This window comes from Diorhabda sublineata, chromosome 5 (assembly GCF_026230105.1).
Source record: "Diorhabda sublineata isolate icDioSubl1.1 chromosome 5, icDioSubl1.1, whole genome shotgun sequence".
NCBI lineage: Eukaryota > Metazoa > Arthropoda > Insecta > Coleoptera > Chrysomelidae > Diorhabda > Diorhabda sublineata.
In genome coordinates this window covers 10,631,784-10,654,320 of record NC_079478.1, presented here as the reverse complement: position 1 = coordinate 10,654,320, position 22,537 = coordinate 10,631,784, and the positions used below count along the sequence as shown (strand labels likewise).

Genomic DNA, 22,537 nt, shown 5'->3' with positions numbered 1-22,537 from the left:
ACCTCACCGAGAAAAATTATTGCTTGCCTATGTATGTATATGAATCTCATATGTACAGATACTGGGCACTAAACGATAATGTGGTCTTCAGGTTCTTCCTCCTCCATGGACCAGCGTCACCCCAGAATTGTCTGTAATGTTTATAGCATCGAGATCGACGTATCTTGTTATTTTATTGCTATTTAAATGAAGCAGTTGATTTGTAACACAAACAGAAGGTCCATCTACATCTGTCTTAGCTTGTCTCATCCAGCTATTCCGATTCATCTTCGAAAAAACTCTCTTGCGTGAAGTTTTCTCAGAGATGTAATAGCTACACCAAGAATAGCCCTTGGGCCTACTGGCGAACGGATGAGCTTTGTCGTTGCCCGAGTAGCTGGTCACTCAAATGAGCTGGTCTTTGTAGACATCACTCACCAGTTCGTATAGAACTGTTTTACACTCCAACATAAGTTAGAGCAAACTACTTCAACCATTATCGCTTTTATAATAGGTCTGTATTCCTGTAGATTGTCAAATTTTATTTAAAAAATACTCAATTTGATAGTAAAATAATAATTTATGATGCCTACAGTTATCAGTCTTTAGGAGAACTTCAGTTTCGTTTTTGCTAATGCGAGTGGCCATATACAGAGATGTTCAAATTGTTATGGTACAGCTGATTTGAAGCATCGTATTGGAACAAATTTTAAGCATTAATCAATAGTTTATGTCAACAGTCAACGCACCAAACAGTTATTCTAGGGGAATGCAATGGTTTTTGGTGTTTCAGTCGAAGGTTACGTGCTCTTTCAGATCAGTAACAGAAATTCTATCTAAAAAATGAGTCTAAAACAATGGAATTAACAGTGCTAAAATGCTCCAAAATTGTTTAACGAAATATTTTCTATGAAACAAAGTCATTATGTTCCAACTCTTGGAAGATTTGGATTTTGGAAGTCCCAATGAGGTTACCTTTTTTCGTATTGGAAGTCATACATTTTCATGTGAGCTCTTTTCCACCAGTTCAATGTTTTTCCTGCAAATAGACTAGGCTTTGACCGAGTAGTGTTTATAGCTGAAGCAGTTGTGCTAAACCTTTGCACCCAGGAACGAATTAAATTTACCCTTAGTGATTCACTTAATATAATGATACCGAAGTGAGAACGAAGCTACGGATGAACAAAATATGATAAATATATAACTGGTCACTTACTTGGTAATTTCACAACCTCCTCATATGTAACTAAATCTAATTGGTCAAAAATAGCATTATGTTTCGCCAAATATTTATCCTTGTATTGTTTTTTCTTTCGACCAAAAATTGAGCAATTCACTGAAAAAGAAGAAAAAAATTACAAAAAGTTATCCAGGAAAATATTCCTTTCTCTATATCTGGAAATGTGGTAAATTATTGTGAAATGAAAGTTGAACAATGTTTTCATTCCATGCTTAGTAATGAGAGTGTAATCGAATAACATTTTTGGCATCTTCTGAAACATTTTGTTCAGATTGTACAAAACTTAAAGCATTTAACTTTGGACGAATCATTGTCAAAAGCTAGTAATAATAGCAATAAAGCGAGGAATGAGAAATAATTTAGAATAATAGGTAGTTTAGTTGAATATAAATAAATTAAAGATAAAAAAGTATGTCGTGTGAACAAATTTATCCAATCTATTATGATAAATGGTAATTGATAAAATAAAAATGAAGTATATATATATATATATATATATATATATATATATATATATATATATATATATATATATATATATTCATTTACATATTTACGAATCAATTTATATGTAGAACATTTTGAACATAAATCTTATTTATCATTGTTGTCGTTGAGGGATATTCTCTAGTAAAATAGTTGATAAAACTGTAATATAAAAAATTGTAATCTAGAAAGGAATATTTTTAGAAAAATTTGAAAGCGATTTAGCAAATTCAATTTTCTATTTCGATAAAAAGCACCAAAAAAATTATATACTTTCACGACTATTATATGCGTGCATTTTCAGTGTATATTTCTGTTAAAAATATTTAAGGCGTTCCATGTTTGTTCCTCAACAAAAAATGCAATTAAAGAAACATACTAGAAGTTCTGAGACCATTTGCTCAATATTTTTAGTACATTACCGTAAAAGTTTTAAGAGGTTATATCAGGCGATGAATTGTCGGATGTCTCATAGAAACCCAAATTTTAATTCTTTTATTAAATATTAAAAGTGTAAAAGAAAGACATGTGATGTAATGTAATTTCATATTCACTATGTTACTTGCTATAAGAGAATTATACAGAGCAATCCGAAAGAATATTTTAAAATTACTTCTTTCAGTATTACATTAACATTTAAGTCGAAATCTAGTCTTTAAACCAACAGAAACGAAAGCAGATTTTCTAGAATGTTATCTAGACCTCAAAAAGAAAAAAAAATCGAAGCTCGAAGAGTGAAAATGCCTGACAGTGAAAATATAATGGTTGGTTAATGCAGTTCTACTTTTTTTTAATCGTATTGAGGACCTCTTAGTCTATTTTCTAAATACTGAGATGCCTGCCCTATCAAAGAAACCATAAATTCAATTATAAAGATTAAGAAATTCTTGAAACGGAATCTAATACACGAAAAAGAGAATTTTTATAAATGGTTCACATTTATAAGAACGTAAAAGCTATGATTCTTATCTATCTTTTAAAAATTAAAAAAAAAAATTTATAAAATCAAGAACATTTAGAAACATAAAAAAATTTGTGACGACATTGTCTGGTCCTGTAGGAATTTTTGAATTTCGACGAAGCGCGAGGAATTTTGAGAGGATGAATTTTAAGAAATCGAATTTCAGAGACATTTTACCATATGAGGTGAAGAGTCACTGAATATTGGAAGTTTGGGTAGTGAATCAAATGATAGCTTGAATCCCGAGTATTGAATATGAATTTATGCTTGATGAATAGAGTATTTAAAATATAAATTAGTGCCATAGTTAACTCTCCCATCAGAATACATTGTGAATAATTAAGAAAAACAAAAATTGGTAATCAAATCATAACACAAGCTAATAATAAAAGTAATAATTTCTAGAAGAATTTTTTAAACGGTGACCATACATTGTTTTCTACTAGAAAAACACGCGTGGTATATTATCGTGATGAAAATTATTGTGATTCTTTTCTAGGAAATATGATCATCATTAACAATGCAGAGAATAAGATTTATTGATCCGGAGCGCTATTTGGAGCTGCTTAGGACACGGATATGTGACCATGGATGAAACCTGAATTCACTACTATACAATTGAATCAAAACGGCAGGTATATGAATGGCCTAGACCTGGCGAAAGGCTTCCGAAGCCAACAAAATAAGATAAATATTAAGATTATAGCTTCAATTAATTAATGACACTTTGTTAACATCTGATTTGCAAATGAGCAATCTAAGTTTTACTGCAAGTCTGATGTCGATAGCTTGATTTTTTTGACTATATTTTTCATAAGGAAACCATTTTTTGTGAAAATTAGTGACTCACATTACAAATAATGCATTCTGATTAAATTTTTACTGTAAATTGGGAAAAAAACCCACGGAAATTCTTTGCAAGTTACAGTTGGAGAATGAAGGTATTGTATATAAAAAACACACTTTTGATGAGCGAAGCTGTTCAAATAGAATCTGATCCACGTGAAGGAACTCCCGCTACCACACAATCCTGAGATATTACACGAGGAGACAGATTTGCGCAAAGACGACGCCAAAAGTTCTCACTCATGAACAAAAAAAAGCGTAATGCAAAAATTTATTGTGCTACATTCAAAACTACAGAAGAAGCTGGATGAGTCGGTTGATCACTGAAGATAAGATCTGGATATTCTGTAGGAACCTGAGAATCGTAAGTTAAATCAGCAGTGGATAGAAATAGAACCACCAACAAAAGCCGATATTTCCAAGCTGAGATTAGAGTCCACGGTATAGTTCATAATTAATATGCCCATGCAGGTCAAACAGTGACTAGATAATACTATATTAGGATCGGGCTTTGCGTTGACCCTATGATACCCGAACTCACTTAGTCAGGTTAGATATTGAAGGCGTCCAACTATGATTGCGCAAGAGTTTTTGATAAAAAGAGGCATTTTAATGATGTCGCAACAACTCTATTATTAACAACAAAGAAACATATCATAGTGATAGAAAAGGTCAAAGATGTTCTTCTTAACACATTTAGTCCAAACCATTACTGATGCTTTCAATCGTTTTGAAAAGCTGAATGGAGGCTTTTGTGAGATCTATAATGAAATTTTTTGTGAATCTTGTTTATTTTTTATTAAAATATTCTCAGAACTCTTTTATTATACATCGACTATTAGCAAAAGGGGCAAATAATTAACAGTGACTATTACTATATATAATTGAAGAAACTCAAATAGAAAGAGCCGCATATTTGGAAGAGAAAAATCTCTTTCATTTCGAAATTCCTTCAGAACGCATCATATCTACCAAATCTGGCAACTATCGCCAGATGCCTCATGTAAAAAAATATTAACGAATAAGGGACGTTGGACTGATCGGATCACTCACGAAAGACTATCTGATCAAAATTTAATTTAGCTTAATAACTTGTTTTTTTGTATGATGCTAGGATTTATTGATGGTGAATATGAAATTTTCTATTGATAAACAGTGTTTCAATAAACGCAGATTCTAATATTTTACATTAATAAAATTATATTAGATCTATAATAATTGGAGTGGAATTAAAAATTTTAGAACTATACGATTGGGTTTCTCATGTTACTTCCGACTATTCAACACTCTTTCAATATTAAAATGAGACTGAGAATTTAGAACCGGAGTAATTGAAATTGATTGAATTTAACGTAAACATAACCAATTTTTTCTAATATAAATCTGAAATCTTCTATCATGTTTCAATACAGATGAAATTGCTATTAAATGTCGTACATTACGTCGAGCATGCTCTAAATCGACACTAAATTAAGGTAATCTTTATACCTGTAGTACCATCACAACCATTAGCATGAGAAGAACATCCTTTTTCCACGTCTGGCATTCAACAAAAATACAGATCACACCAAATACGTTTTTAAAGTAATTTATTTTAATTAAATTGCTTTAGAGGTGGTGGTAAGGACCGTTTTAAAAAAATTATTGACCTTGGTAAACATTGTAATTTCAAAACAAACGAAAAAGAAAAGCTTTTCATTCATTTTAACACTTTATTGATAGAAAAAATGTTTCTCTCTCTTTCTTTAGTTGAATTTTGAAGTGATTAGATCTAATATTTTCGTGAGAGTTCCATTATCAAGCTTAGAGTTTAATAAAACCAAAATTCTGTTATTGAGACATCCCCATTTCTATGATGCACATATATATGGTGTATATAAATAATTAATGTCGTTTTTCCATACTCATCAATATAATTTATTAAAATAGGAGAACAATTTAATTAGCACAGCTTGTGTGGTTTTTTGAGGATTACGTCGAGTTACAAGTAAAAAATAATAATCGATTGTTTTTGATTGTTCGAGTAGTATTCGTTGGCGTTATTTAGATAATAATTTACTTAGTAATAATATTGGTATTATCATCAGTAATTTGTGAAGCATTGAATCTGTCGAGGAGCTTGATATTGATAGTGCATTGTATTGATGTTCATTGCTACGCTGTAGCTATGTCTAAGGACTCAGTTGAAGAATAATTAGAAAGGTCTAAAATCGAACCGATCTTGCGCGATTTTATATTCCTTGGCTGATTTTAAAAAGAATCGAGGAGTATTTTGAATGCTTTTATGGCTTTAATTCTTTTATGACAATTGAAAACATAGTGGTTTTGCAATGGCGTTGAGCTACGGGTGGATACTGATAATAAATAATCGATTATATCAAAGAGCTTGAGCTATCTGTATTGGTAATGCATTAATTATGATGTTCATTGCTCAGCTTTAGGTATACCTTGAGAGACTCAAGTGAATGCCCAATAATTTGAATAATGTCTTGTTACTTGGCTCCAGATTTTGCCAAATTGCTAACAGCGGAGGATCGAGTGGAATTATTATTTTGTCCTTGATATCAATTCCAAATATTCCGGGCACCTAGATGTCTCCACTTAAAGAAGAATTTTGGTATCAAATTCCTGTCTTCTAATACAATCCAATATTTGGAGCCAAGAATAATCTATTTGTTTCGATATTGCATCTTCTTTCATTTAACCTCTTCTCTATTAGATGCAATAGACCCTTGTTTTAAAATTCCGTGTTCGGTGTTAACAATTTAGATTCAGCGATACAGCTTTCTCCTGTTTTGGAAATGTTTTGGAAAATAGGATGTAGTATTTCACTTCGTTCCTAGAAAATTCTACTACAACCGTTATTTGAAATGTTGGAACATGTTAGCACATCAATATAAGAGAGTGTTTCACACAAATTGCAGCCATTTTGAATGCTCAGTTTCTGTTTGACAATCGTGAGTCGTCGAGAAAGTTTTTCTTATAATTGAGCAAATTCTGTATATATCTGTTATTAAATATTTGTTTTTGGAAGATAAAGACAAATTGAACAAGAGGTATATACCGTGTACGGAGATTCAATATCATCTTGTGAATTTAGGCAGCTGTATTAGAGTTCCGTTAACAAAATCAAAATCTATATTGATTGGTTGAGCATTATATTTATTAAAAAATCCGTTCTTCACTCTAAAGTTCCCAATTCATTCCACTTTACTCTCCTTATAAGATTTTAAGAAAATAATAACAAGATATCAAAGCTTTATAGCCAGATATCATTAATCTCAATAAAGAAGCATCAAGCATTTACATTCTAATGAAAATTTTGTTTCCTTATTCTGTATAGTGGGTATTTGAAATTTGGCAAACAAATTGATTCTAATCAATAGATTTTTTTTACCAAACGAATGCATTAAATATTTTCTTTATATGTAGAGATATTGAAAAAAATACAGTATATTATTCTCTATTACCAAGATATCGAATTATAGTTTTTATTACAAGTCAAAATTACCAACCACCTAACCCGCAACTTTTTATAAAAAATATTTAACTAACATTTTAATCAACTTCAGGTTCTCAATCATTTTTATTTAATATGAATCATGCCGATTTCTGACTCATGAATTTATTATTCATCAATTTTTACGATTCAAAATAGAATGATAATATTTTGTTAACGTGCGTAATGAAAGCTTATTGATAAAATACCCAGGAGTCTTATCGCCAAAGCGAGACCTTTCTACCACGAATTGCTAGTTACCTAATGAGAAAATTTTATCTTCTAGTATGCAGTTGCTAACATAAGGCTCCTGCTGATAGAAAAACGATTATTGTATTACATTTTGTATTTTTGAGGAAAATCATAAATTTAAAAGATGTTGTAATTTGGCAAGATAACTGTTTAAGGTAGAATAAAAACTGGTGTTTATACTGGAATAGCATTGTCGTGGTCAGAGTTGTTCAAGTAAGCAAACAGAAGATGGTTTTTCCTTTATCAAAACACACCTGAACACAATACCATCTCCATTCATCAGTTTTTAGTAAAAACTGGCTTTCTTTTGCGGTCCTGCACACCTTAATCGCCTGACCTGGCTGATGATGATATTTCGAAAAAATTTTAACTCAATTATTTTTTTAAAAATAATTTTGATAATCCTCTATTTCGAACGGTAATCCAAGGTAAACTTAACGTCAAAACTTTATTTATGACTGCAGATTCATTTCATCATAGAACTTATCACATAAATGAAAAGTTATTATTATTGGTGCAGTTGAAAAGATATTTCATAATTCCAAAATCAGAGAGATGGCAGTAGGCGATTTTTTAATGGAAAGATGAATCATTTCGGATTGAGTTAACAAGATCAGTTCTCTGACCATATACCAATGGAATGGTAGAAATTAAGTTTGCCAAAGGAGTAAAGACATTAGTTAATGATATTAATTTTTTGAAGAACAATTTTCATAAAGTAGATAAAACAATATCTTGATTCAAATAATCACCAAGGGGGACAACACTTAAGAGAACAGAAAACGTGATGCATCGATCGACTCAAGAACATCAAAGACATTCAATAGCGGTAACTGTGATTCCAAGACTTAGTGATACTAAAACCTACGCCTTTCTAATAACGTGTGGAATGATTCTCGAAAGAGTGCCATGTAAAAAACTGAGCGTGGATAAAAATAGAAGCAAGTAAACATTCATAATCGTGTTAGTGAAACTTCAACTATTGATATCTAATCGGAATTATAAAAGCAGATTCATGAGTCAAAATTGAAGTTGGAGTTTCTGGACCCATTGGTGAGATTCATATATAAATAAAGTTTTGAGTAGAGGTACAAACTTGACATAACTTGTTTCTATACATGATGATATGAAACTTACACGTAATTCTTGTATGTAAACATTAATTATTAAATTTGGAATTAATATACTAAATCCTTATAAAAACCCTAGAAAATATAATTATTCGATATTATACTTTTGCAAAGAATACAAGTCATTTTTATACTGAAGAAGTTTTAGGCAGTTAGGGGGGCGAGAAAATCCTTAAGTGATATAGGAGGAAAATTGCATATAAAAAACATTTGAAAGAAACATCCAAATATAAAGGAGATAGTAATGGTGTAGAGAAAAAGCTACATTGAGATAAACAGACCAGAAGAAATAATCATGAGAATCGTAGATTGATAGAAAGAAATCCCAAATAAATAAATTGTCAAATGGAGCCATTACCACGAGAATACTGTTAACATACTCATATCTCCATAAGTCTTGCCCCCCCTGGTTATTTAAATGAAAAATATTTTTAAGTTTATGAAATGTGTTCAATCTTATACTTTAGTGTAGTAACAATATATGTGAAGCAAACCAAGTAAAATGTGCAAAATAGCGTGAAAATTTTTATTATGAGAAAAAAGATATAATGTAATAGAAAAACAATTTAATAGTACGTATGACCGCCTCTTATTGCAATCAATTGGCCAACGCGTCTTGGCATCCCTCGAATCAAGTTAACGATAATATGGTCAGCCATATTGCCCCACTCTTCTTGAACGGCAGCAGTCTTGAAAGGTTCCAGGTGGGTTTTCTCGATTGGATATTGCTCTGCCAATATAATCCCACACATGTCTGGTGAATTTGTTGGCCAATTCATTCTTTGGATTTCTCATTCCTCTAAGATGTTTTGTACCATTTCCGTGTGATATGGTCTGGCTCCATATTCATTCCGCAAGTGCTGATCTGTCGGTTTTATAATGTTTTCAGCGTATATGGTACCTGTCATTGTTCGATCAATGAGAATAATGGTGTACGGCGACCGTAAAATTGAGTCGTTCCTGTCTACCTGGGCCTCGCTAGACCCTTTTCCGCTGACTATCATGTGGAAACCAAATCAAGACTCGTCGGAAAAAAGAACGTTATGCCATTGTGTAAAACCCAATCCCTGTGCTCTTGAGCTCATTGGAGACGGGCAGTTATATGACGTCGTGAAAGTTTAGGCACCCTTAAAGGTCTTCTTGTCATTAGATTTGATGAATCCAATCTCCTGATGGTACTTCTCGAAACTGCCTATCGGTATGTTAGCAAAAAGTGACTTCAATCAACTGTTACCTTTATAAATCGGTTTCTTCGGATGAAATTGGGTATGTAAAGGTCTCCCCTCTCTGATGTAATAGGCAGTATGTATAATTCCAAAAAAACGGGGAAATATGTTTTTTCAGGCTGATAGAATGACAAAAATCGCAGACTTTCAATGTTTTCTAACAGTCTATTACCGACCCATCAGGCACAAGCTTATTCGTTGTTAAAGAAACAAATCAGCAAACATTTGACCTATGTTAGCAAAAAGTGACTTCGTGACTTCGAACGACCGATACCGTTATAAATCGGTTTATTAGGATGAAATTAGCTATGTAACGGTCTCTTCTCTTTGATGTAACAGGCAATGTGATGATTAGATAAACCTTCTTGATGTAAGGCCACTACTCTTGCTCGAACAAACTAAAAAATCATATTACCCGGTATTTTCAACAAAGCTTATGTGAACTCGCTGTCAAGTTAAATCGTTAAATTTGATTTCTTTTACAAAAATTTATATATTTACGGACAAAAATATTTTGTTACGTTTTTATTTTTAAGTTAAGGTGGGCTCTATATATAGGCAAACTTAAAAGTTTACAAGGGGGGCCAAGACTTTTGGAGATTTGTGTATAATATTCCTACTGGACTTATAAAATGTTTCTTTATGCCGTATTGATAAAAACCTTTATAAAGGAAATTGTACATTTTGAATAAATATAATTTTGTCGGGATAAATAGTATTAGAAATTACGCGAACCTCTGTTATAGGAATGTTTCCAAAGCTGTGGCGTAAGCGAAAGGGTGAATAGGGATACACGAAGGAAATTATTCTATAATTAAAATACCAATAGAATGATACGCGCAGCTGTATGATTGGTTGCACCACATTATCGTCACACACACGTTCTGTTTACAGATTCTAATTTGCATATTCAATAAAATGAAAACAAAGTTTAGTAATCCGGTTAGTGAAGTTTCTCAATAAAACCAAAACGATAGATAAAGTGAGCTGATTTTTTTGGAAATTCAGGATTCTCATAAATTCTACACAATATATAAGGTATGCAACAAATACGTTTTATCTATCTCAACTAGTATGTTAATGAACTTCTTCTGGCTTGTCAGTCTGACTTAAGTAGTTTAAGCGAGATCCTTTATAGAGTGTCATTAAACATGGATCTTAAACAACGCAATAACTTTTGTTTAAACTTAAAAAAAAGTGCTAAAGAAGCTAACGACATAAATAAAAATATTTCTATATGAGTCTGGAAACTGAAACGTAACCGAATATCAACACAATTAAAATCGAATATCAAGGTCATGGTCATTGTTTTTTTCGATTGTAAAAGCATGGTGCAAGCAAAGTTTGTTCCACAGGGAATATATGCAAAACATTCCAGTACCCCGTTTACAAGTGGATACTGAAATAGTAGGCTTTCTTCTTCATTGTTAGCTAGCACGTCGAGAGAGCTCAGACAGATGAAAATGAATAAGAACTACACTTCAGATCACGGGTCACTTTTGATTCCCGAATTATGCGACTTTACCCAAAAATACAAAATAGAAGATGGAATCCATGTCAATAAAAGTATCTCAGAAACGTTTTAAGTTATTCATTAAGAGTTGGGATAAGTACATTGTAGGCCATTACTTTGAAGGGGAGTAATTAACTGATTTTTTAATCACATCTCTAATATTGTCTGATTTAAATAAGAAGGACAATAATTAATCATTCAATATCTCAATTCCTTACTGTTATGGAGTTGTTATGTCTACACCTACATTACTTCTATGCTGTGTTTGCAATCATATTGAGGTAACACTATTATCAATGTTTCTTAACACCTATTGACAATTTGATTTGTGGCTGCTACATTTTCTTTTTCACTCACCGAAAACTTTTGGAAAGAGCATTGGAAAAGGAGATTGGTTATGAAAGAATGTTTTGTTATAATAATTATTCTACATTCGAATGCTCCCCATCAATATTCTCCCCTCCCCTCGCCACGGATCTTTCCATACGTTTTTTTCATCAATCGAAGTGGTGCTGGAAGTCTTCTTCGGTGAGTGCCTTTAGAAGCTCTGCCGTTTTTTGCTTTACCGCTTCCATCGACTCAAATCGGGTCCCTTTCAAAGCAGATGGTTTTTCAAACTTTCTAACTTTTCAAGGAAATATGAGCAGATCCGTTGACACACAAATCATCCGGATGCTAATTCGACTATCTGCACGCGCAATTGGGTTTGTCCATTTCACTGTTTCCAGAGTTAAAGCAGTCACAGGGTGACCTGCGCGCTGGTTATTTTCAGTGCTATCTCGGCGCTTACATCAGTCAAAAACACGCGCACGAGATAGAGAGTTGTCCCCTTTGGCCTCTCGCAACAATTTATAGCACTCAGAAAAAAGCACGTTGGTGTCAAACCGCTACTGCACAAATACTATAATAGTGACGGAAACGTGTTTTGGGACATACTTAGATATTAGATATTTAGATGCCTAATGAACTACTTGTTTTTTACCCCACCCGTCTAGGCGTGCAGTCTTGTTATTTAAAAGCCAGACCTCGTAATAAAAATAAAAGAAAAAATAAATCTCGGGCGATATAAGGCTGGGAAGGAAGAGGGGGTGAGTTTTTGAGGGTAAAAAACGATTTATCTCGATTTCCGGTAAAACTACAAGTTCTATGGACAAAAAGTAAATAGAATTTTTTTTTAATTATTATGTATAATTATGTTCATCATTATAACGTGGAATCTAAAAAATTTTTATTAATAACTAAAAATTATACGGAATTTGTCGTTTTTTGTCTTTTCTGAGAAAATTTATTATGTTGATGGTAATATTTTTTCACACCATAAGAAAATAAAGATTTCAAATAACAAAAATCTCACCGACTTTTTGAAAGAAGGTGATATCTTGACGGTAGAATTTGAAATTGAAAATTAAGGTGCTTTTTCCATATTATGTCAATTTAATGTGACAAATAAATAATTGAAATCAAATAACTTACAGTCTAGTCTATATGGGACATAAAAAAGTAAGTATTCAAAATTTCGTGGAAAAATAATATTTTTTGTAAAAAACAGAAATAAAAAACCAAAAAATAAAAATTTTTTGTTTTTTACATAAATTTTGGGAGGAAGTGAAAAAAGTGTGATTACAAAAGTTGTAGATTTTTATGTTAACCACAACTTTGCCATTTAAATTTTTTCCTTATGACGTAATTTTGTGGAAAATTGAGATAAATCATTTTTTTACCCTTAAAAACTCACTCCTTTCCCCTTCTTTAACTCAGATCAGCCGTAAATTCTTTTTTCTTTCATGTTTATTATATTTTCCTCCTTTTCCAATGAGTTTCATAATTATTTTTGTTTTCGCTTAAAAAATTACCGGCCATGGTTTATTCGTTAATAATTCTGAAAAATCCTCAATACAATATGTTTAATTGTCGAAGTATATTGCTGAGATTTTATTTTCCTCAGAAAGAAAAATGTTTTAGCAGTTTATAAAATTTTGTTTATTCCAATGTTTCGACAAGGAAAACACACCCTTATCCGTATCCCTATTCTGTAGTTCTATTTGAAATTGGTATCATACGCATTAACATATCTCTATGATTCAGTGAAATATGATTAAATCCGTGATTCAATTTGGAAAATAATGATACACGAATAGATCAAAAACTAACAATTATAAGCTTTCTCATTACAATTAATCACTTAATTAAATTGTTTTCGTTGATTAGTTCAGTAAACACATGAGTCGGAACAATTGTTTATTAGTCTAATTATTTATTTATTACTTTGGTGAAATTCCATGCTACACATATATGAAAATAAAATGCAGGTTCTCGCATTGTCAAATTAGTAGGTAGTTGAATGTACCTGTTCAACTTAATTAACTATATACAGATTGTTTCGTAGGTCATGCAAACTTTTTAATAATTTAAAAGAGACATAATTTTGAATATATTTAGCATACTTACATTTTTGTGTTATTCTAAGTTGTAATGATATTCCAAAATAATATTATAAAAATCATTAAATCAATTAGTTTTTGCGAGTTTTTGGTTCTGAATACTGAACATACTATTCAATACATTTCGATAACCAAGCTATCGTCTTCAGAGACCGAGATTTACCTATAGAAACGTGCATCAGATAGTGTGATATTGTTTTTGTAGTGGTAGAAGTGAATATTGTTTTCAGTATTGAATATCAACTCATTTGAATTACAATTTAAATAATTATGAAGATAAGTGGCTGACAACCGCATTGTCGAATTGAGCTCGATTGCTGCATCTATTTTTTTAATAATATGGTCTCTATTGGATTTCTCTAAAGAACTACTCCTAAGCACGTCTCTAAATATCTGGAGATATGGGATTCCTTATCAATCCAGATATCAGGGAAGATACTTATAGAAATGCAAGGTGCCCATTTTCCAGAAACTCTAAATAATTTTGGTGCTAAGTAAGAAATTGGGATGTACCCCACGCGCACCGAAAATTTTTTCTGAAAAGTTGTTAACATCTTCGAATGTGGGCTTGAGTCTTTATTTTAAAACTGTGCTTTTGTCTTTCCGCAATATATTTTTGAGAAACCATGGATCATCAATATTGGAACCAGGATTCCATTTTACCTATCTTCTAATCTTTAGGTTTGGAAACCTTTTAGAACCATCTTTGCCTCCATTTTCATCTGCTCTTCCATACGTGTGAAGTGCGGTATACGCCAAAATATTCAATACTGTATATTATTTATAATTTATTATTTTTTCCCACTGCGCCATTGCGTAATCAACAGTTTTGGGGTAGGTCGTAGGCATCTAGTTGCGTAAGAGCAGATGAAAATGATGGATAACGGAGAAACTAGAAATGACGCATGCTTCAAAAGTTTCCTGCAGCAAAAAATCAGTTGTTGTCTCATCCTGTTAAAACCACTGATTTTCCATCCTTTTATTCCTGGCATGAAAAAACCTGAGATTCTGGATTAATGACTTTACCATCATGTTTCTATAATGTTATTGGGTAATAGTAAAAACATTATCATCCACAATGAAAGACGCACCAATCACATTGTGTGCGGACGTTGCATACCATACGCTACATGGTTACTAGGCAGCGGTCGAAATCCAAGTGAATTGTTTGCTTATCAATATAATTCTCCAAAAGAAATTTACCAAAAATAGAAAGAATAACTACATTGTTTAGTGCCTCTTTTTGAAATTGTTTACGATATTTTTAGCCATTAATTACAAACGGTCTACCTTGTTTACCGTTTCCGTACTAACGAACGTCATGCTAAACAACAAAAACTTTTTTCTCAGTGTTAAGGCTCATTCATAACATTCATACTACGTTTTATAATGTATTTGTTGACCACTTTTTACACCACCCCTACACCAACACTGATAATTACATTGTCTGACGCGCGTTTCGATAGTCAAGTTATCCTCTTCAGACTAACGGTTCCAGAAATTTCAACTTAGAGCACTTTTCAAACTGTTCCGAGAAGTAAAAACTCACTTGTTTGGGTTACACGTTGTACTAAAGAGCTCTCAATCTAGGGGTTTTTATGAAGTATATCAGATTACAAAATATTTTGTTATTTCATCAGTGCTTAGTTAATTTTAATACATATTATCTGTAAATTAAACACTTTCTAACTGTTTTCAATTGTTTTGCAAATAATAAAATATCCAAAAATTCGTGATCCACGAGACTAAGAAGACTATACTTAAATATATTTGAAACGATGCCTTCAAAATCAACGTTTAATCAACCCACCAAACACCCTGTATATACCTAAAGATAGGATAAAATATAATGAGGGGTATGGAATATTTAATTCTTTCTAGAAATGTAGGTAACTTTATATTCAAAATCTTTGTTTGTGGCAATTATAAGTAAAGTTAATGCATATATAAAACAGGTAATTTTGAGGAATTATCAGGAACTGGAAGAAAATTATTAAAATTGTTTGAACAATATCCATTACACCGATGGAGAAAAAATACAGTGAAAATGCGAAAAAAATACGGGAAATGTGTTTTTTCAGGCCGAAGGGATGACAAAAATCGCATATTTTCAATGCTTTCTAATAGTCTATTACTGACCCATCAGGCACAAACTTATTCCCTGTTAAAGGAATAAATCAGCATACATTTGACCTTTCAATTGCCAATTCTTGGTTTTTTGGATCTTGGGGAGTCTGGGGTGCGCCATCTCAAGCTCTGGTGAGCTGTTTCCGGATTCTATTCAAAAATTCAACTCTTTTCACAAGTGATGACACATTTTAAAAAATGGGAATCACTTTTACTCGATTCCAAGAAACCTTTTCCTCCTGATATCCTTTTATTCTTACTAACTGTCCACGCGGATAATAGGGAACAATATCTCTGGTAAAATTCAGTCGTTCCTGTCTACCTGGGCCTCTCTAGATCCTTTTCCACTGACTATCACTGTGGAAACCAAATCGGGACTCGTCGGAGAAAAGAACGTTACGATAATGTTGTAAAATCCAATATCTGTGCTCTCGAGCCCATTGGAGACGGGAAGTTATGTGTCGTTGTGAAAGTCTAGGCACCTTTAAAGCTCTTCTTGTCATTAGATTTGATGAATCCAATCTTCTTCTGATGGTACTTCACGAAACTGCCTATCGGTATGTTAGCAAAAAGTGACTTCAATCAACTGTTACCTTTATAAATCGGTTTCTTCGGATGAAATTGGGTTTGTAAAGGTCTCCCCTCTCTGATGTAATAGGCAGTATGTATAATTCCAAAAAAACGGGGAAATATGTTTTTTCAGGCTGATAGAATGACAAAAATCGCAGACTTTCAATGTTTTCTAACAGTCTATTACCGACCCATCAGGCACAAGCTTATTCGTTGTTAAAGAAACAAATCAGCAAACATTTGACCTTTAAATTGCTAATTCTTGGTTTTTTGGATCTTGGGGAGTCTGGTGTGCGCCATCTCATGCTCTGGTGAGCTGTTTCCGGATCCTATTCAAAAATTCAACTCTTTTCACAAGTGATGACACATTTTAAAAAATGGGAATCACTTTAACCCGATTCCAAGGAACCTTTTCCTCCTGATATCCTTTTATTCTTACAAACTGTCCATGCGGATCTTTCCCACCCTGAATTTTGATCGTCGTCCTTCTGAAAATGCTTTAAACTTCCATAACATCTCGGTTTTTGACAAAACACTTTCTCCGCAAATGCTTGATTAATGCACTCATTTTAAGAATGAACGAACGGTTTCGCTTGTCCATGTCGTATAATTCCAATTCTTCTGTTTGAAACGATACGTCGCGTGTCTCGACACTTAATTTTCCCACCTCTTATATTACAAGCAACGAAATATATTATTTGGTGGTTAAAATAAGATCATAGCAATTGAATTGTTTGCAAATACTTAAAAGATATTGAATATTTTCTAGTTACCACATTTCAGTGAATTAATATTTTTATCATGTCACAACTTTTGATGAAATTTTTTGGACAATCCAAATTAATATCTTTTGTGATATTAGTAAATATGATACAAAAGTAGTATTTTAAAATTTCACTTCCAATTTTAACAAATTACGAGTTATGACAATCATTTTGAAAAACTCAAACGCAACTCAATAATTTTATAAAATTGTAGTAAATATTTCAAGATTTTTTTTAAAGAACACGTGCCTACAAACAAAACACAAATTATAGAAACATCATTTCCCTTATATAACACCAGTACCTTGTTCCTGTTTGGATTTTTCCATTGCTGAACAAGCAGCCCTCCACTCTTGAAGTTCAGGAGATGGAATGAGGCCCGCAGATCCAGCAGCGTTATCTTTCCTGGCTTGCCACCAGTGATGATCATCTTTACTAATTATCTGCAACAAGAAAAAACCAATAAAAAGTAGTATACGGTAAGACGAAGGCATATCCCAACCAAATCATTGATAAACACTAGAAAGAAGACAAGCTCGTATTACTTCCAATGCTAGCAGCAAGTTTGGTTTGTCCCGATCCCATTTTGAACTAAGATCTCCAACAAACATTAAAGTGATGAATAATTTGAGTTAAAGTTACTATGTGATATTTGATCTAGTGTCGCACAAATGGCGCTAACATATGAAGTATATCCTAGGCAGTTAGGGTATGAAGTATGTGGCGTCATACTCTTCTACAGTTTAAAAACAAAAAATAAACTATGAAAGTTTGAGACGAATCACACTGTGACAGCACACAGTGGTTCAATAAGTAGTTCCTCTGATGAGTGTTTCTGTAGCAACACATTATCTTACTTATTTAAGTACATTTAGAAGGGTTTATAATCAAGAGAGATGCTGATGTACGTGGTTAGGTTATTGGATATATTTATAATGTACGATCCTTTAAGTTTACGCTTAAGAGAAGAGCAAGGCATAGACGTTGATAGACCATAATATATTCACGACATGTGAAATATCAATTACTGTACCAGTGTCAATAATAGATGAACGAAATTAATGACCCATTCAGATGAACAACTTTGTAGAGTGATGAAGATCATTCGTTTTATTATGCCGTAGTTTAGTTCGTTTATTGGCGCCCTAATCCCCACTAGGTAGTGGATGTATGAGCTTCGTCTTATTTTAATTAGCTCACCTACTAAAATTCTATACTGTACTGAAAATATGGAAATCTAGATACCGCGCACTTGATACAAAGTAACTATTATAGTGAAACCACTAAAATTCAGTTAGGATAAACGTCTTCTATTATTGTTCAACGTATTTTTGCTACAGAGTGAACAGTTTTAATAGGATAGGAATATGTAGCAACAATAAAAACTCCCCAGATCTCATGGATACCAATTGATAACTATCAAAGTGAAAGTTTTGAGGATACGCCGGTTACTTATTTTTTTGTGACCTATTACCTTATTTTGTGGCCATTTTCATTTCTAAAAAGTTATCTTTGTTTGTCTACGATATTCTAGAGGTCTATAAAGCAGAAAGTTAAGCAAGTTTAGAGTTCAATGGTGTTAGAAGTGGGAGCAAATAAATAAATAGATTCGAAATAAAGGTTAAGAGACTATGTGACTTAAAAGTGACGAAACTAGAAGCAGAATTGGAAAATCTTGAGCTGGATACGTCCGGAAGAAGAAGAGTGGGTTCTAATTCAATCTCGTCGATTTCTAGTAATATAGACGAGAAAATACATAAATAAGAGCCTTACACTATTTTATTTATAGATACTGCACCGCGTGATAAAACTGCCATTTTCATTGATTGATGTTATAGTACATTACGCAAACAATGTATGGTTATATTGTACGAGAATAAAGTTAACAACACGAGCGGAACACGAATGCAGATAATTCGGAATCAAAAATTTACTATGAATCGGATGAAGAAGATGAGGACTATATCATTGAACTTGTTTCGGAAATAGAGGTCAATACAGAAAAAGAAAGTGAAGAAGATTCAGATTAAGCACAACATCTCAAGATTCGAAATTGTCCGTATATACCTCAAAATCTGGTATAAAATGGCAAGCTGTACCATTTGGCCTTATCAACCGGTCTTACGGAATTTTTCAATTTGTTTCACTTGACGTAAGAGACCTATGGAAATAGACTTTAAATGTTTGTAGGTAAAAAACTAATTATCGGATGAGGTCACCTAAGTCACCACTATTTTCTTAATCTTAAATTTTATAGAAACTCATGTTAGACATTAATGAGAATCAAATGAAATTAAATTGTTCAAGTTTGTCGAGAAAATGGCGGGCGAATATTCCCACGAGAGTTTTGACTCGTATATTACATAAAGTTTATTGTAAAAACTTTATCCCTAGTCTGTAGTTTCATTAAAAAAGTATGTCTTTTCACCCCAATGAGATTGTTGTTAGTGCAATTTAGTCTCTTTTTGATACAAAACAAATTAAGAATGTATTAAAAACAGAATTAACTTAAAAACTAATTTCTCCGAAGGTAAAAGAAAAGTAATTTGGCGAGTCATTAAAATAAAATGCAATAAGTTAGTAATATTGATGAGATGTTACAAACTATGATATTCATATTAACTGATTGTTTAGTTAAGAGTATCATTAATGAAGTTCTCACAGTGTGTTTACTAAAACAGGAGAAGAATAAAAGTGTAAAATATTTTATTAGAATGTCTGTAATGATTAAGGTGTTGACACGATTCTCTTTATTAAATATTGCTGTGACTTACGTATATTTTTTATACAGAGTTGGGGTAATTGCAAAAACAATAATTGAAGGAATTACGCAAGTAAAAGAGTTTCAATAATGAATGAAACTTTTAATTCTTTGTGGGGATATTGATTTTGTACCTTTATTATAATGATTTTAATATGATTTTGGAAGTGAAGTTTTCTACTTTAAAACATCTGTTGAACATATTTTAAACTTGTCAAAGAATATATTTGGGTATTTCCTAAAATAAAATAAAAAGAGGTTTTCGAACTACAGGTTTATATATGTTTATAATGTTTTATAAAATGTTTTCATTTTAGGAAGTAGGTAGATAAGTTCTCTTCGAGAATTAACGTTGTAAGGACATACCTCCGAAACTCTAAATGAAATAAAATAATCTTCTAATTGATAACGTATTTAGTTTTTTTTCATAAATACATACTTATCCATAATCCCAACATTCTTAAACAAAATATTGCAATAAACTTAACGTTTGAATCAGTAAATTGAAACAGTGCTCGTAAAAGTGAATCAGAATTCTCTATATAGCAGAACAATGAAAAAATAAAATTTCTTCTAAATTTCTAACATTAATCAACAATAGTAACAATAAGAGATTATTAGCTTGTTAGAGAGACAAATTTGACGCCATTTACTTCTGGCTATTTTAAGTGCGTTTGGCGATGCTTTGGTGTGCTGGGTAAGTTTTCGGTAATAAACAGTCGAGGTCTGCCGCGGAGTATCTCTTGATACTTTCTCACCATGAATATAAAAATTCGTAACTTGAATATTCAACTATATAAGGTTGCATGGGTGTCACTTCCTAGGTGAGTACTGCATACTGAGAAAGCAGAAATATATCTTTTTTTGGTTTTTTTTTGTTTACTGGACTGTGTGCTGCATTAAATCCATCTGTTTAAGGACCTTCTCTACGGATTTCTATTAGATTGATAAATTTATTTCCATTGTTTATAGCGAAAAAACAATAGTAAGGAAAACATTGCTAATTTGTGCCGTGCAGCAATCGGGATGGATTTTTGCTTCAGTTTCAGCAAGTTTTCTAAGCGTGTGTACAATAAATGAAATAAATATGGAAGCAGATAGTTTAGCGTTAGTTTCTTGTAGTAGTAGTATTACAATTAGTTAATAATATTCTCAAGAATAAATGTCATTTTTGCTGTGAGATTACAAACAATACATTAATAATAACTAACTGTTTAGTCAAGAATAAGTAGTTGAAAGATTGGAAAACAAATCCTTACGTCAAATATCTATTATGTGGAATAAGAGAATACTCACTTGGAGAATATCACCCGTCTTGAAGGCAATACCAGCTTGGGCACATGGAATAAGATCGTCTTCTAATGGATCGTAGTCGAATTGTGCTCTAACGAATATCTGTAAAAAGATGACAAAATTACAACATGTAGTACGACGAGAATATTTTATAACAATTACATCAAACAATATGGATGATGACGTTTTTAAATTGAGGTAATTTAAATTTGCAGTCTCTCAATACACCTGCTGCAGTATACGAGTTAGTCATCGTTTTACCAATAGTGAAGAATCTCAACGGTTTTAATTTACCATGTTCAAGGACAGTTTGATGGAACGGCGACTTTTCAGGAGTTGACACTTTTGCTGCGGTGATTATAGTATTAGGTAGTTTTCCAATTAAAGCACCAGAGCATACAATGCCGCATTATGCGCAGTATTTCAACCACTTTTAGTTCGTAGTGAAATAGGTATCGGATTGTTGGAACACGAGAAAAATATGAGTCTTTACAGAGTTTGAAAAATTTTTCACTAAACTAAGTTATGCTTCGAGACATAGGACAGAGCCTGAGTTGTGACGTTACAATCTATTTTTTATAGACAATTTCTTCTTTCCTTTACAGTAATTATTGTTTAGTCAAATTAAAACCCCCTCGCTTCATCGGTGAATATGTACCTATTCTGAAGAAGGTTCTTTCGCCATCCACAGAGAATGAAATTTATTAAAAGAATGATGAAAATATATTTCTTTATATTAAGTAAATTTATGGTCTCATGGAATTGAAGTTTCTACCGTGCAAATTTTTAAAATTGTACCATATGTAGAAGTACGAATTGACAATATTGATAGTTTCTTAATTTGATAATAGAAAAAAAAATTAATAAACTGTTATTAATTATATTAGCTGTGGATAAGATGCAAAAACTAATAGAAATCAAAACTAAACAGTTAAACTTAAAAATCGAAAATCTGTAAAAATAAATTCACTGTTATAAGGAGATGATGTGATAAAGGCAGCAAACATCAGAAAGTTTTGCTGAAGTTGGCTAGTATATGGTTTAAACAATCAAAAAACATAAAACTAAAGTTATAAAATAAGAAGCAAAGACGCGACACTGGAAGATAAAGGAAAAAATAACAAATAAGCAGAAAGAATACCGAGAATATACTAAATACTGAGCAAGACCAAACTGAAATATGGAGATATTGATATGAAAATGGAACTCTACAATGAAAGATACCAATAGTAACATACGCAATGAAATGGAACACTTCAGAAGAATAGCGGGGAAAACGAAATGTGAAAATGAAAAGATGAGTAAAATGAGAAAACAAGATCCGATAATAAGAAAAATAAAGCTAAATTGATAGGAACAAAAATAAGGCAATAAAAGTGATGGGAGCAAGGAATATTATACAGAAAAGAGAGGTAGACTAAGAAGTGGATATACCAAATAAAGAACATA

The 22,537-nt window shown here is 32.1% G+C and overlaps 1 protein-coding gene across 4 annotated transcripts in view; it reads right to left on the bottom strand.

Moving 5' to 3' along the window:
- Positions 1-22,537, bottom strand: part of LOC130443766 (peripheral plasma membrane protein CASK) — a 389,418-nt gene that overhangs the window by 4,840 nt on the left and 362,041 nt on the right. For 2 of the 4 annotated variants that reach the window (XM_056778569.1, XM_056778570.1), the window contains 4 exons: positions 21,092-21,190; positions 17,339-17,477; positions 5,001-5,051; positions 1,196-1,315 (listed from right to left, as the gene is read on the bottom strand). In XM_056778569.1, coding sequence (XP_056634547.1) covers positions 1,196-1,315; positions 5,001-5,051; positions 17,339-17,477; positions 21,092-21,190 — 409 coding nt within the window. The remainder of the gene's footprint in view (positions 1-1,195; positions 1,316-5,000; positions 5,052-17,338; positions 17,478-21,091; positions 21,191-22,537) is intronic. The other 2 variants (XM_056778571.1, XM_056778572.1) reach the window with 1 other exon arrangement.